At 41.3% G+C, this 15,126-nt stretch overlaps 1 protein-coding gene across 1 annotated transcript; it reads right to left on the bottom strand.

The window, feature by feature from the left end:
• Window positions 1–3,617: 3,617 nt before the first annotated feature.
• Window positions 3,618–7,060, bottom strand: C3H2orf50 (chromosome 3 C2orf50 homolog). The gene is given in 6 exon segments (XM_064707169.1): window positions 3,618–3,673; window positions 3,676–3,806; window positions 4,435–4,473; window positions 6,778–6,816; window positions 6,818–6,916; window positions 6,918–7,060. Coding segments are annotated over 6 exon segments (507 nt in total).
• Window positions 7,061–15,126: the final 8,066 nt, after the last annotated feature.

The following is a 15,126-nucleotide window of genomic DNA, read 5'->3' as shown; positions in this document are numbered from 1 at the left end:
ACTCTGCTTACATAAATAAGGATTAGTTGGCAAAGTTAATTACTGTAAAAGAAAAATGACTGCTAAACTTGGGATGAAATTGGAGTCTAGAGATTGTCTGTTTGCTGCCTTCTACTTGCAGGTGCTAAGGCAGTTTTTATTAGGACCCTGGATATTCCCAAAAGGTCTGTTCTGGAGGTTGCTGTACATGGAGAGGCCCAAACTAACTTTGGAATTGTAATGCTGGAGAGCTAATTGCATTGACATAATTTATGTGTAATTATTAGGGAAAGTGCAATAATTTAACAAAATCTGATGTCCAGTTCTACACAATGTTCCCATATCACACGGATTATCTGATCTATTCCACGTAGGAAAGTTTGGTTTTCAAGACATTCCCCCTTAATCATTAAAATGTCAAAATGCTAAAGAGTTGTGATTGATTTCAAAGGGAAATAGGAATGAATTGGAGTTCTGTGGGGAACAGAGCTGGTCCTATCCAGTTGTTGCCCACTAGTATTTTAGAGTAATTTCAATTAGCTTGAACTCTGACTCAGAAAGTCAAGATATTGGCTTAATTGCACATAAAAAGAGTCAGCACAGTTGTGGGTTGCTGTGATCTCACAACAAGGAACAGAGCTACATTTTCCAAGGTTGGACTCTTCGACAATTAAGCCCAAAATTATTGCATATTTTGGCTCCTTTTCAGGTATTCCTACAGAGTTTCCAGTTGAGATCTGTTGGCCTGAAGTGACCTTGCAAGGGAGTACACAGCAGAGGGGCGTGCAGGGCTTTTCCTGTGCTGTACACATGTCACCACTGCACGTCCCCACTTCAAGAAACGCCTGGCACCTCCATGGCTGCTTCATCTGATTCAGGACACAGGACTAGATGTTTTTACTAAAGACTTCATAAATTAAAAAAAAAAAAAATTGGTTGTTGCCTTTCACAGATGTGACATAATATGTTCTTTGAGAAGTGTCCTTATGTGGCTGTCAGGAGGGCACTTAAGCCTCTCAGATGTGTGTCACTAAAAAAGACACATCTTGACTTCATGAAAAGTATTTTATATGAGTAGTTAGAAGAATTAAAAATATATTTCAATCAAAAAAGTGACTAATCTGTATTTTAGAGGTGAAATCTATTTAAGCCTGATAAAATGGGAATTTGAAAAAATTATTTGTGAATGTTTTTGAAAAATTATTTTTGCAAAATATGTTCTGTTCCCAGAAGCTCTGGTTAGTCATACAATTGGTGAAAAGCTCTTTAGAGAGCAATTCAATTTATACAATAAAAGACAAACCCTATTAAATACATCCCTCCTGATGGATGTGTGTGTTTAACCTTCAAGGGTGGAGATCCCTCAGGGAATCCATTTCATGCTGTATTATCCTTACTACTAGCTTCTCAAAAAGTTAATGTGATTCTTCCATGCTAAAACTTAAGCTTGTTATTATTGCTGCTGCCTCACACTCCCTCAAAGTGCAAATTACTTGTTTTCTTACTCCAGAGATGCACACATATCTAAGGACTGCTATCCTCTTCCAAGACAGCTTTTTTTCCCTTCAGGTTAAACTTTTAACAGTCTTTTAAACCTTTCCTTATATGACATGTCTTCCCATACTCCAGTTGCCATCGCTGCTTCTCTAGACTCTGATTAGCAGCCCACATCTTTAGGGTAAGATGTGGAAGGTCTTGTCAAAAACCAGAAGTGCTTCAGTTGAGACAATGCTGCTTCTAAGTGAAGTGGGAGGATTAAATCGTGCACTGCTTAGACCGTCCTCTTGCCCTCCAGTTTGCAGGAACTCTCTGGGAGAAGGATTCTCTGGATTCACACACAGTAAACAGAGTCAAGAATCTGGAATTATTCAATGTCATTAAAAAGGCACTAAGCACTGCCTTAGTATCCTTTCTGGTGGATTACTTGATGTAGAGTGAGTGCCATCTGGAGGTTAGGAGACATGGAGCTCTGTACGCTTTCATGCTGAAAAACAAAATCCCCTAGGTTTACAATGAAATGTTCTTACATGAGTAGGAGCTCGAGCATCCAGTACTCAGTGAAAAGTTTGTGACCCAGAGTAAGGCATGCAAGGGCAATGTCTCTTGCTGTTATGCAATCACCAGAAAATGTCTAACCTCTGAGCGGCCTGTGCAGTTTCAGAAAAAGCTCTGGACAGCACAAGGGCAAGAAAAGTCTTGATCTGCTCTTTCCTCTCCTGCTTTCAGGAGACAAATGAGTTCTTGGTGCGGCTTTCTGCTCACAGGAGTCAGCAGAAAGCGTTTCAGATGAACAAGAAATTTTAAAAGGATGGTTCCCATTTGGTATGTCTGAACTCAGTTCTCCATCATCATTCATGTCTGCACAGAGTGGAATCAGCCTTCCTCACCTGGGCTGGTTGCATGATGTAGTCTGCCTTCTTTAGGTAACTTAGTTGTTGTCTTGAGAGCCCTGATCCTTCAATTCTCACTGTGTTGAGGAAGCCAAGAGGAGAACCACTTGGAATTCGTGACTTTGGGGGATGGGACCTGCCTCACCTTGCTACAGTGCCTTCTTTTTTGCCTGAGACTGCTTGGATCAGTGATCACACTGGTCACAGTGGTCACCTTGTTTGCTCAGCTGACTTCTGCCACTGAAGTCTAATCATAAAAACAAATAGCTTTAATTACAGAGCATGAGTGCACACATCTCCATCTCAGTCTGGTGAGAGACTGCAGCTTGTTGTGTCAAGACAATGCTAATGGCTTCTGTGTTGAGCTCCACTTAGGCCTGAGCATGATCCTGCAGAAGTTACATACAGCTTAAAGGACAGATATTGAGTGTCTCTCTCCATGCTCTGCTCCTTGCAGATTTTTCCCTACAGAACAACAGGCCCTAAAGTTTCAAGCTATATAATGAAGATGCACTAGCTGAACAGGTTTTTCGTATTGTGTTGATTTAGCTTGAGGATAGTTTCCCTGGGCAACCACAGATTTTAGGGACTGAACCTGTTAAATTCAAGGTTGACAATCCTGAGGGTGTAAAATAGGTTGCTGAGCCAACACGCCTTCAGAGCAAAATGTGAAAGCCTGCTTCCTTGTCAATGAGTTTCCATCAGTTAAACCAGGAAAAAAAGCATAAGGGAAATGAATTGAAGAGCAGAAAATCCACAGAAACAAAAATGAAAACTAGTGTGAAAAATATTTGGTCGCCCTCCCTCAGCAGGGAGTGCTGAAAAGCACAGAGCATGTCTCACGTGCTTAAGTATTATTCTTTAGAGCAAGTTTAAATATGCAGATGACAGAAGCTGATGAATCCTTGTCTAACTACATGAAATGCAACAAGCTCCTGTATTTTTGACATGCTGGCTTCCAGAACTGAAAGTGTGTTTTTTATGTTGTGACTCATCTGAGCAGACCTCTATTGTTTGTCAGGAGATAAAATTCAGGAAGAAATGGTCTTTTGTGTGTAACCTCATTCTTTCAGATATTAGTGGCATCCTTACTGTAGATTTGCATGGGAGCATGGATGAGATCTGTAGTGCTGTCTGCATATGGCACCCAAAATACGAAGAGGATCATCTATTATGGCATTGTTGGACCAGATCTGTTTTTATCCTTGAAAGAACTTGCTTTGTTGCTGTTCTATTGTTACTGAAGCACTAAGAAAGCTGGAACTCACCCTCAAGTTTCCTCTTTCGTGCAGCACTGCTGAAGAATTCATATTTACCAGAGCCCTGCCAAGATCAGTATTCATTTGGCTGCCAGTAGTTTGGTTGGTTGAGTTGGGAACTTTGCTTGAGAACACAGACATACAATTTGGCAGTGGCTTCTGCTCCTTTCTCTTACCCTGGATAAAACAAAGACCATAATAATTTTCAAAATGGAAAGAATTGCTTCTTACAAAAGTACAATTTACTGAAATCATTTGTAATATCAGCACTTATAATATCAGCACTTCTGCTTTTGAAATTAGAATTTAAATGTACTTAAATATATCATACTGAATGTACATGAAAGTGTTGTAGAAATAAAGCAAAACAATTAGGAGGGTTTTTTGCCCTGTTGTCTTATGATAGGATAACTGAGGGAAATGAATAATTTTAAAATGTGTTGCATTAAATGTTATCTGGGACAGAAGTTACCCAGCTCTAGAACGGTTGTGATGTGGGAGGTTTTTTCTTTTATTTTTAGTAAGTGGTTTGGGTTTCAGCAGATGATTATCTTACAAATTTGCTCCTAGGAAGTTGATTCTTCCAGCACCTGTCTTTTTGCCAAGTTGTTAACATTAAAACAGATTGAACACACATAGGTAGCAGGGAAAAACATTTCAGCTCTTTTATTTTTCCTAAAGATTATAGTAGTAAAAAATTTGCCAATAATGCCTAGGTATGCTTCAAGTTGAAATATTAGCCTAGCTCAAATTGATGAAAACTAAAAAGAGCATGGGGACAGTTAAATGTCTGTTCAAAACTCAACATTTAGTCATGGTCCCTTAGGAAACTCCAGATCTGGTGCCTTGGAATAGAAGTAAAAAATACAGTGTAAAATTTTTATCTTTAAATAAATTGCTTAATGCTGATCATAATTGAATGCCTGTTTAACTGCTTAGTTTGACACGTACAGCCCAGCTCTTATACCTGCAGATTCCTTGTACTAGAAGCTATCTTTTTGGGGGTGGAGCCCAGGGTTTTCTTTTCATACTATATGAGGAGTGGGTGTTATTTTTGCTAAGGGAAGGTGAGAATGCCAAGTCCACAATGCTTTGTGCAAATGCAAATAAATTATTCATGTCCTGAGTTACTCTAGAAAACATTTGTCCAATGCCTTGAGCAAGACACAGCATCTTATTTTTGAAATGACCAATACTTTTCTGGCAGAAGGCCCTGATAGTAGCTCCCAGAGCTACTATCTTCTTTGTTTGCTGCAGGCAAACATCCATGGGAGTATTCTGTGCAGATAGGCAGCTGTGCTAGCAGCACATGGAGTCAGAAGAGACCTGAGTTTTGCATTTCAGCTCTGTTCTATACCTGGTGTGGGACTGCAGGGCAAGTCCTTTGATTTTCTATCCTTTGCTTTCCTCGGCCTGAAATGGAGAAAACATCAGTTCACCCACTATTGTAAGAGGAGTGTGAGTCAAGAGAGGAAACAGTTCTGTACAGCTGTGTCTGCTGCAGGGCTCAAGGGACACCTGGGTAGGCTCTGAGCTGCCCACCTGTGCTGCATCTAAGCTCATCAAACTGGTGCTGGAGTGTGCGTCCTTCTGAGCTAAGCTTGTCTGTACAGCAAAGCCTTGTACCATGTGGAGCTAGGAGCAATGGATTTCTGTGCTGCACTCCCCTGTCCAGTGCAGATATGCCCCAGGTGCAAATAAAATCTAATTTATGACTGTTCTATCACTATGTGTCTTGGTATACCAGCACAGCACTGAGATCCTAGAATTTTATATCTTGACATGCAGCCATTATTTGAGCGTTATCAGGTTTGGGTGCTATTGGATGGTGCTAATTAGTGAGAAATGTCATGGTCTCAGGCCATGCTGCCCTACATCTGCTTCAAGTCAGACCATTTAATGCATACCAGCCTTTCTCCATCACTGTTTTTGGGACAGGAATGTGGAAGTGAAGGACAGTCCCCTGCAGGTTGTTGGGTGTGTAGTTTGATGAATCCATCTTTAGGCATCTTGTTCCTCACAAGCCTGTCCTACCCTTTTGCAAGAGTTTCTTCATAGCTAAAACTGGAAAGCAGAACATGCATCAGCTGTATGATGTGTTACATTACACATGAAAGTGAGTTTGCACCAATATTCATGGCTGTCAATCCCAGGGACAGGCACAGAGTCCTTCCTGCTGCCTTAGCTTGGGAATGAGTATGGAACAGGCTGAGCCTGTTGTGCAAGAGTCTGTGTGTCCCAGCAGAACTGGGAAAGAGTAACATTGCCCTGGCTTTGCATGCGTCACAGTCCTGGCATCAGCCTGTTCTTCAAGTAAACAGAGCCAGGCAAGACTGCAAACTGCAAATTTCTCTGGGGAAATCAGGGCTGGGATCTCTATCTCCTTTGGAAGGCTGAAGAGGGTGAAGGTTTTCGGGTGGTTTCGTTTCCCATTTTAGAAAGTCCCAAGAGTGATACTCTTTTTCTTCCCTTTCCTTTAGCTTGGTCAGTCTGCAGCTAGAAATGGAGCTGAATTTAATTTTACCAAGAATATTCTTCTAATAGACATACTGATGATGTATACTGAAGTATAAACATAAACACTTACTCAAGATATGTGGCAGAGACAGGATCTCAGTTTCGGGTTCCTTTGGGTCACTGGTGTGTACACAGCCAAAGCTTAGGCTGTACGTGTGCAGCAGTCCGCTGAAATACCATAACAATGGGGCAAGTTCACTAGATTTACAGACTGGGAATACAAAATTGTATTTTGGCAGAACACTCTGTTCAGCTTCCATTTCAGCCATTTCCAAGAGTATGAGAAGAGGTGATAATATCACTGTGTCTGCAATAAATTATAAAGCTTGGCACTTTTATGTCTTCATTGTGGAAATCTCTAAAAGCTAAAAGATACTTAGCATGCAGTTCTTTGCATTGATTTTCAGCTTAAGCCCAGCATGCTGGAGATATTAGGACAGATTTTGTCCAGTGAAGGAGAGCAGGATAATGTAACCGTAGAAAGGAAGGTATTAGGATCTGATCCAAAGTCCCTGCAGCAGCAAATTTTGTTTGATAGTGTTGGCTTTGGATCAAGCCCTAATGCTGTCAGGGACTATCAGGACCATTGTCAAGACAAGCCAAAGAGGCATGAACTGGAACAAGTGACTTACCAGATTCTCCTTCCCCTCTGTTCAGCCTCCACAGACTCTCCAGATCTTATCCTGTTGGACCTGGTCTACCTGCTTGTCTGCCCAGGCCCAGTGGCCACTTGTGCAGTGGTTGCCAGTTCTGCTCAGCTGGGTGCTGCTATGACACACAAGGAGCTGGGGCTGGTTGCCCCAGAGGTGTGGTTCCTGTTTGCTGAGACCTAACCAAAGTATTTCTCCTGATTCCAGAACCCCTTTCCAGCTTGTCTATTTTGAGACTCACCATATACCAAGCCTTTTTAGCCATATTGTGACTTCTCAGAAAGTGAAACCTATTCTTGTTTGCACTTTCAAAGTTCCTTTTCTCCTAACATTTTCTTTCAGCTGCTGCTTTGGAGTGCTTTCAGAAAAGAACATGCACAACAGCACTGACAGGCAGTGCTCAGCACTGGTTTACTTCCCTTTTATTTAATGCCCCTCTCCTACTGGTTTATGTTGCATCATTGCTTGAGTGCTGTTGGGGTCTTCATGGTAACAGCAGCTTCATAAGTGACTGTAATTGGAAGCAATGGGATCTCCAGATGTAGCCAGCAAACTCTTAGCTTGCAAGGTGATTACAGTGACTGCAGCTGAGATCAGCCTCTATTCAAAATCCTCAGAACAATAAAGTCTGGTTTAATAGCAAAGGGTGCTGTGGAGATTGCTGCTGAGTAGTCAGGAGGACTTTTGCTGTGGTTTTGTAGCAGAAGCAAAAGCTCCTGAAAGCTGCTGGCTTCCCTGTGTGTTTACTGTCTCTATTGGAAACGTCTGACTTGTGAATATATACCAGAAGAGGAGCAGAGACCCAATGTGACAGCTGCTGGGGCCTTGAACTCTGTTTGGGGCAGAGATGTTTGGTTAAAATTAAGTGTTTCAAGGAATCTGTTCTGAAAGCTTCATATTTTCAAGTTTAAAAAATTCTTTTCTAAGCACTTGGAGAGTTCCGCAGAAGGTATTAAGCAACTATGAGAAGGTTTTAAGTAACTATAAAGGGTCATTAGTATAAAAAGTGAGAATTTTCAAAACAGTGTCCAAAATGTCAGTGTTTGTCTTTGCAGTCGGCCTGTTAGGCTTCTGTGGGATGAACTTTCTTCCTCAAGTATTTGTGACCTTGCAGGAAAACAGAGTATTTAAAGTATAAATTTCCTCTGAAATTCTTGACTGACTTGTTTTTGAGTAGTGTGGATTAGTTCCAGATGAATTCTATCCTCTTGTTTCATCTTTCTGGTAAATGCTAATGAACTTTGAATCTACTTCTTCAGGGGGACTTTGGCAAACTTATTTGCTTGCAGTATTAGGAAACATACTGAATTTGGCAGATAATTTCCTTAACAGTAGTTACAATTATACAACAATCCAAACACTTCATGTAGACAAGTTGAGCAAAAAATACTTCTACAATTCTACAATAATTTTTGAAAAATTATTCTGAATTTGAAGATTATGGTAATTTAAGAAAAGGTAAATTCCACCTATAACTCCTATGTTTGCTTTGGTTTTGAATTAAATTTTAGTAGGCTTTTTGTTTATTTGCTATTTATCTGAGATAATTGAAATATGAATAGTTCAATAGTTTCAGCTCTTTCAGCCAAAAAGAAAAAGAAGTCATGTAGCCATGTAGCATTGTCATGGAGTGAAGAAATTTAGTGCTCTTCAGCCTGGGTAGTAGTTGTCCCTGTTCCTCTTGTGAAATCTGCTTATCCGGTTGCATTTGGTCCAGGGTCCTCTCCAAATTGGAGTGTGTGCAGCTGGTTGGAGAACAGTGTTTTAGCAGCATCTGATTGCTTTAAAAGGAATCTGAAGCACATTTGGCATGGGATTTTATCTCCTGATCTGTTCAGAAAAGGATGCTGATGGAAAGTCTGTTCCTCTTAATTCTTGTGTACAAAGTTCCCGTATCAGATTGAATTTTAATTCTGATCATTCTTTCAAGTCAGTTTCTGCAAATTAAACAATAATAAGGTAAAACTATTGTTGCACTGAGGTTAGCCTCCAAGTGACTATCAGCTACCAAATAAACTGGACAGAAAGATTACAAGCATGTGTTTTAAGTCTATGCCATTGAGTGATCTCAGCAGACCTGGCACAGATACTGAACTGTTTTCCCTCATTGTTCCCATTTGCCAGTTTAGCATTTTATTTGCTCATTTGAATTGGTACAACTGATTTACTGTGAACACCTTTTCATGATGTAGGTTAATGTTTATTGTGACTTCATGCCACATACATCAATGTAAACTGATTAGAACATCTTGATTTTTTCTGGCTGGGGATATGAAACTTGAAAAATAATTATGAGTGTCACTGTCAAAGATGGCCTTTGCTTAGAAGTATGTTTTGTGATTAATTAATCTGACAAGCAAATGTCAGGGCCTGTCATTTTGAAGAAGAACTTGACTGAGGTTGGTATTTTGGTTTTTCAAGACAAGTGATAATATGCACTACAAATTCATCTGGCAGAAATATGGCAGTTATTTCCTTTGAGTCAAAAGAAAAGATGCCTAGAGAGGCTTTTTATAGAGGGAAAATTGCAGACAAAACCTTTTTATTTGACCACAAGAGGGTATTGCAGTATCAGTTATGCAAGACTTCAACTAATGTTTACCTTTTTCTGCTCTGACTTATTTTTAATATACATATTTCTCAAAACTGATCATTTAAATTAGATAGTAGTTAAGAAAATCAGGTTTTGTATGCCAGTATTTGATGTCCTTGTCCAAGGGCAATTTCTGAGTTGGTTTTTCCTAAAATTTATAGTAAAAGTTTTTTAACGCCTTAGAGGTTCCCTTCACTGGATAACAGAGACTTAAACAGTTACTCTGAAACAATGAAAAACTTCATGGAAATGGCTTGCAAGGACACATCAATCACATCAGAGAAATACTAACAGGAGATGAATGTGTTGCTGCTTTGTCTGGAAGTGCCCATTGGTCCAGGATGGGAGCTGGCACAGTCAATGAGACTCTGATCTGATTTTTCCATGTGATTTACTTGAAGGAATAAGTTCTGAAATCTTTTTTAGCTCATTTTCCCAATTTTCTCATTTACACCCAATTCTTCTACAATATACATCTGTCCAGGGAAGAATCCCCCAAGGGAGCTCCGGTGGGAAAAGCTGATCCAATCGGCCCCTCCCCCCAACTGGTCTGGGAGGAAAAAAATACCTCCTTGGAGAAAGGTGGAAAAAACCTGTTTATTAAACAATGAAACTAAACAATATCAAACAATGAGACCCCCTTGCCACTCCAAAAGAGATGACAAACTGAGGGTTGCAGCTCACTCAGTCTCTGATCAGTCCCTCAGTGCTGGAATTGTCGCAGGCCAGGCCCGGCCTGGTGGGCCACAGCTGCAGCTGCCGGTGCTCTCCTGGCTGTTCAGTCCAGAGCAGTTTCAAGAGGTCCAAAGGAAAGGAAAAAAAAACAGTCCAGGGAACTTCTTTGCCTCAGCTAGCTAACACTAACTAAAAAGCAAAAGAAGAGCTCTGTCCTGTTGTCTGTCCGCAGACAACACAGTCAGGAGCAGGAATGTGGAGGAGCAGTGCAGTGTCTGAAAACAAACTGCGCACTTCTTCTCTCCCCCCTTCACTCTCTGGAACACTCTTAAAGGTGCAAAACTTATTATTATTCAACATAAATAGAATGAGACGATTGGGGATAAAAGCATCATTTGGTCAACCCAGGACAACATCCAATGTTGAATTGCACTTTTTTAATAACTCAATACTGTGTTGCAATACTTCCCTACAAAAGTTGTATATTCTGATCTTTAAGGGCTGTGTTGCCAAATTTTTGTGCCATGGGAGAGGGACCTAGAAGGAGTTTTGAATTCACCCACTCTTTTATCTACTGCTGAATTTAGGAGAAGGTGCATGGGATGCCCACATGTCTCTCAACAAGCTCACCTTGTAAAAGTAGAAGAGCAGCCATATTTCATTATCTGTGAGGATCAAGTTTCTGAGAGTTCTGATAGTGACTAATGGACAACAAAACAATTTTCATACAAGAAGGTTTGTGAGATATTGTGGAGCTTTAAGTAGCACATACATTGAAAACCCAGGTGCAATGCATGTGCTGTATGCAAATAAGAGGCAGGAGCAAAAGCTGGAGGAGAGGGCAGCCCTCTGGAGAGCAGTTTCTCGGAGCAGGTCACATTTCAGAAGATCTCTGTCACTTCATCACTAGTGAAGAGATCCCCACAGAAATCTTCCAGCAGAAGCAGTGTTTCCTGCCTGCCTGAAATAGTGGCATTTGACTTGTCCTCATCATGTCCCTCGAATGAATGATCAGTCAAGTCAGTCAGGGTTGCAGGTTGGAAGGGGGGCTGTGGCCATGACTGGCAGAGCAGCTGTGAGGTGCTTGGCCAGAGGACACCAAGCACCCAGCAGAGAGGTGACATTTGGCAGGGCATTAACACACTGTTTTTTCATCAGCCTTGGGCATTAAGCACCGAGGGCTCTGGATAGCATGGAGATGGCAGCTCCTGCTGGTGAGCCATATCTTGGTCTGGCAGGAGCAGAATGCCTTGGGCCTCTGTATGCAGGCAAAATGAAAACTAATCCAGCCAGATGCCACTTTGGAGCCAAACTCCTTGTAAGCAATTTATTTAGCTGATTGATTAGAGGCATCATGCATGAAGTTTTGCTGTGGGTTTCTTAAAACATACACTTATTTCATGTCTTTATGGAGTTGTGCTGATAGACCCTGGCAAGCAGAGTGTCTGTTGCGTCGGCAGCGTACAAATACCACGGGGGGAATGTCTGCTTCCAGTGACACAGAGTCTGACACTTCAAATACAACCAAAGCTGTAGTACAGACTGCAAGAAATCTGTTGTGATTTTTTTTTATCCCCTTATAAAGGTTGTAAAATATGTTAACTACTGATGTGCAGTTTCTCTATTTGAAGCAAAAATTATTTATTTGAGCTGTTGTGTGTGTAGGGATTTTAAGGTATCTGGTTTTAGGAGAAAGAACTTTAAATATATGTAGTGTTCCTCATGGGCTGAGGAATCTTTTCAGTTGCTATTACACATAATTTAAGTCTTAGAGGCCAGATCCTGTGAAGAAGTGCAATATTGTAGGGACAACCAAAGTTATCTTCGTTAGTCAGAGTTGAGTTAAAATCACATCCTCACCACAGCAGGGAGCTCTGGTAACTGCACAGTGGAGCTTGGCTTTATTCTGTTCATCCTCACTTCTGGCTTGCACAATTTGTGAACAGGTCTAGGAGAATTGCAGGGTATAAAGTAGTTCAGTGCTCTGCAGAGGCCGTGCTTTGTGCTGCCTCTTCATGAGCACCCATGGCAATGGTTTGGCCTCTGACTCTGGTGTGGCTCTGATTCCTGCACTCCTGAGCTCTGCAGCTGCTCACAGAGGCAGCTTACAAGGGAGGGAAACTGCCTCAAAAATACTACAGAGGCTCAGTTTCCCCTCTCTGCTACCTGTAGCACTGTGGTACTTACAGAAGTACTTTGTCCTGTGAATTACAACATTCCAGCTGTGTATTATTACATATTTCAGTCTTCAAGATTCTTTTCCAGTTTTGGGGTGTTTTGCATTATTCTCTGGTTTTTCACCTGTCTCTTCTGGCAGCTAAGGGTATAATTTGTTGGTCTGCATTTTTGTACACTGAATGTTTCATTTGCCATCTGTTCACCATATTCATAAAAGACATTAACTTGCTGTTTTTATGTGAGAAACCAAAAATTCTCTGCTGCAAGTTATGCAAAGTTTTCAAAAGACAATACCCAAAATTTATTTTAAATTGTGTCTCTCTATTAAATGAAAGGTGTTGCTTGGCTTTTAAAATGTTCTTCACCTTTATTAGCTTTGTTGGCTGAGAATTGAGCTACTTCCTCTTAATTTTTTTCAAGGTAACTGTCAGAGTCTTGTCTGATCATGCTAATCACAAGCTTTGTCTATTTTTCAGCAAAGCTTTTAGTGTCTTCATTGCAGTTATAAGTGTCAGTTTCCTTTTTAACTGTAGAAGCTAGTGACAGATCACACTTCAGGCTGATGTTTGTCCATCTCTGACTGTTGGGGATTGGAAAGAAGTTCTCCCTAAAAGCAGGATGTTCCCATAATATGAGGGGGTGTGCATAACATTTTCTTTGATACACTAAAATCTGGTGGCAGATTTCCAGAGATTATGAGAATTCAGGTCTGAAGGGACCTCAGGAGGTCTCTAGCCCAACCTGCTCCTCAGAGCATGAGCTATGAAATCAGACCAGCTGGACAGGGCTTAATGCTGTTGATCTTGAAAGCCTCCAAGGATGGAGAATGAAGAACCATGTTGTGTAATGCATCACCTCAGGGTTGTTTTGTCTTATATACAGTCAGAACCTCTCCTGTTTCAGCTTGCGCCTGTTTTATTTAATTCCTCCGCTGAGCCATGGTCTAAGCACCCTGACTGAGTCTTTCCAACAATCTGATTGCATTTACTGGGCCTCTGCACCTTGGTTTCCCCACAGCCTTCTCTGCTCCAGGCTGGGCAGAGTTTGATCTCCAATTGTGTTGTCTGTGTTACACCAATGTGTCAGATCCTTACCTGACCCCCTCTGTTCTCTCTCCCTGCCTGATTTGACCACTTACACTGCTCATGCCCAGCAGGGCAGATGTTCCATGAGATCTAGAAGGGAAAATAATAGAGTGTACTTGGCGTGCACACGGAATGTCATTTTGGCATTCTTTTCTTAGATCACCTGCACTGTTCTGTAGCCCAGTTCAGCCTTATTAGTTCTATGGTTGTACTGAGCTTGACTGTTTTGCTGTAGAGTTGGAAAATTTTGCTCCCTGAAGAAATGGAAAGGGATTCCTGGATTTCACAGTTTGGAGCCTTTTCTTTTTATCTCAGTTGTGCAACCATTCACATGTGAATACTCAAACAGGCAAAACTGAAAGGAAAACAGTTGCATCCCCAGACCTTTAGGCCAGAGTAGCCAAACAGACTTGGAAAATATTTCAGACTGGATTTTCAGTGTACCAGGTGCTTCAATAAAGATATTGTTATAGTGTGATGAAGAGAATGGGAATCTGCCTCTTAGAATGGGGTGTATTCCAGTTTTCAAGACAGGTCTCAGTTTCTAGGAAACATTTTGCTTAGGTCACTACTGAAGTTTAGAATCCTCCCAAAACAGTGTACAGAAATACAACTAAAAGCGCCGTTGCAGAATTAGGATTAAATCCTGCCTTCTTGCATTTGGTCACTTAATGAGGAAAAGGGCAAGAGACCTTATGCTACTTTTTGTGTGAACTACCCACATAATATACACATGTACAGTATGAGTATCATATATCTCTCTTTAAAATCCAGCTCTAAATCACAGTGCTGATAGAAGTGCACCCAGCAGCATTTTCCACGTAGACATCATGAAAAACTTCAGCCAAACTGAGATTATGGAAAATTGTTGCCCTGTTTGACATGAAGCATTTAATGTTGAAATATAGTGAGATCAGTGAATCTTTAATGAGAAACAGGGTTTCTAAAATGCTTCCAGGTTGTGGCAGGAAACAGGGCAAAGCCTGACAGTGTGAAGAGCCCCAGGTCAGTTGAGGTCTCCTATAGCTTCCAGCATTTCTAGCTCTTAATAGCAGGCATCTCAAAGTTCTGAGATGTTGTGCTACCTCAGTCCTTGGTTTCTAGGCAGACTACTTAATGCTTCCATATATTTTTAAAAGAAAGGAAAAAATAGCAACCAAAATAGGGATATTCGGATGGGCTTTTTAATTCTTTGTCTACTTCAGCATTCCAAGTCCTTGGTAGATTAAACCATGACAAAAAACGTTTTGAAAATCTTTGTTCTTGTCTGCTGACCATGCTAAAGATCCTTTAAATGTATTCTAAATTGTTTAAGACTGACTAACCTGGGGTTGGGTTGGTGAGATAATCACACATAGGAGCATCTGCTGCCATTTAGAAAGTCCTAGGGTAGCTGAGAAGTCATGATGGGCCACCAGATCCATAGCTAAGCTGCCAGACACCTGCATCTTTCCACAAAAGCAGGAGGGACAGGCAACATCTGGCTGTCACGTTGCACTGGATGACCATGAGTGTGTCAATACTTCACATCTTGACATCCAGCTAAGAGTGTTGTTCAGCCAATCTCCCAGTCAGCTCCACCTGCTGCACTGTGGGTTGTGCCACGGAGTGGTCCTGGAACAGGCAGCCTGTGGGGACTCTCAGGGTGCTCTGGGGAAGGTGAGGTGCACCCGCTCTGCAGCTGCTCACAGCTGTCAGCACTGAGCACCAGGGACAGGCAGGCAGCCCCTGGCTTGCAGGATGGGTTAAACATCTCTGTGGTTCCTTAACCAGTCGGTTTCACTCCAGAGATCCACTTCC

The sequence above is a fragment of the Zonotrichia leucophrys genome, chromosome 3 (assembly GCF_028769735.1).
Source record: "Zonotrichia leucophrys gambelii isolate GWCS_2022_RI chromosome 3, RI_Zleu_2.0, whole genome shotgun sequence".
Taxonomy (NCBI): Eukaryota; Metazoa; Chordata; class Aves; order Passeriformes; family Passerellidae; genus Zonotrichia; species Zonotrichia leucophrys.
This window is presented reverse-complemented; position numbering and strand designations above follow the sequence as displayed.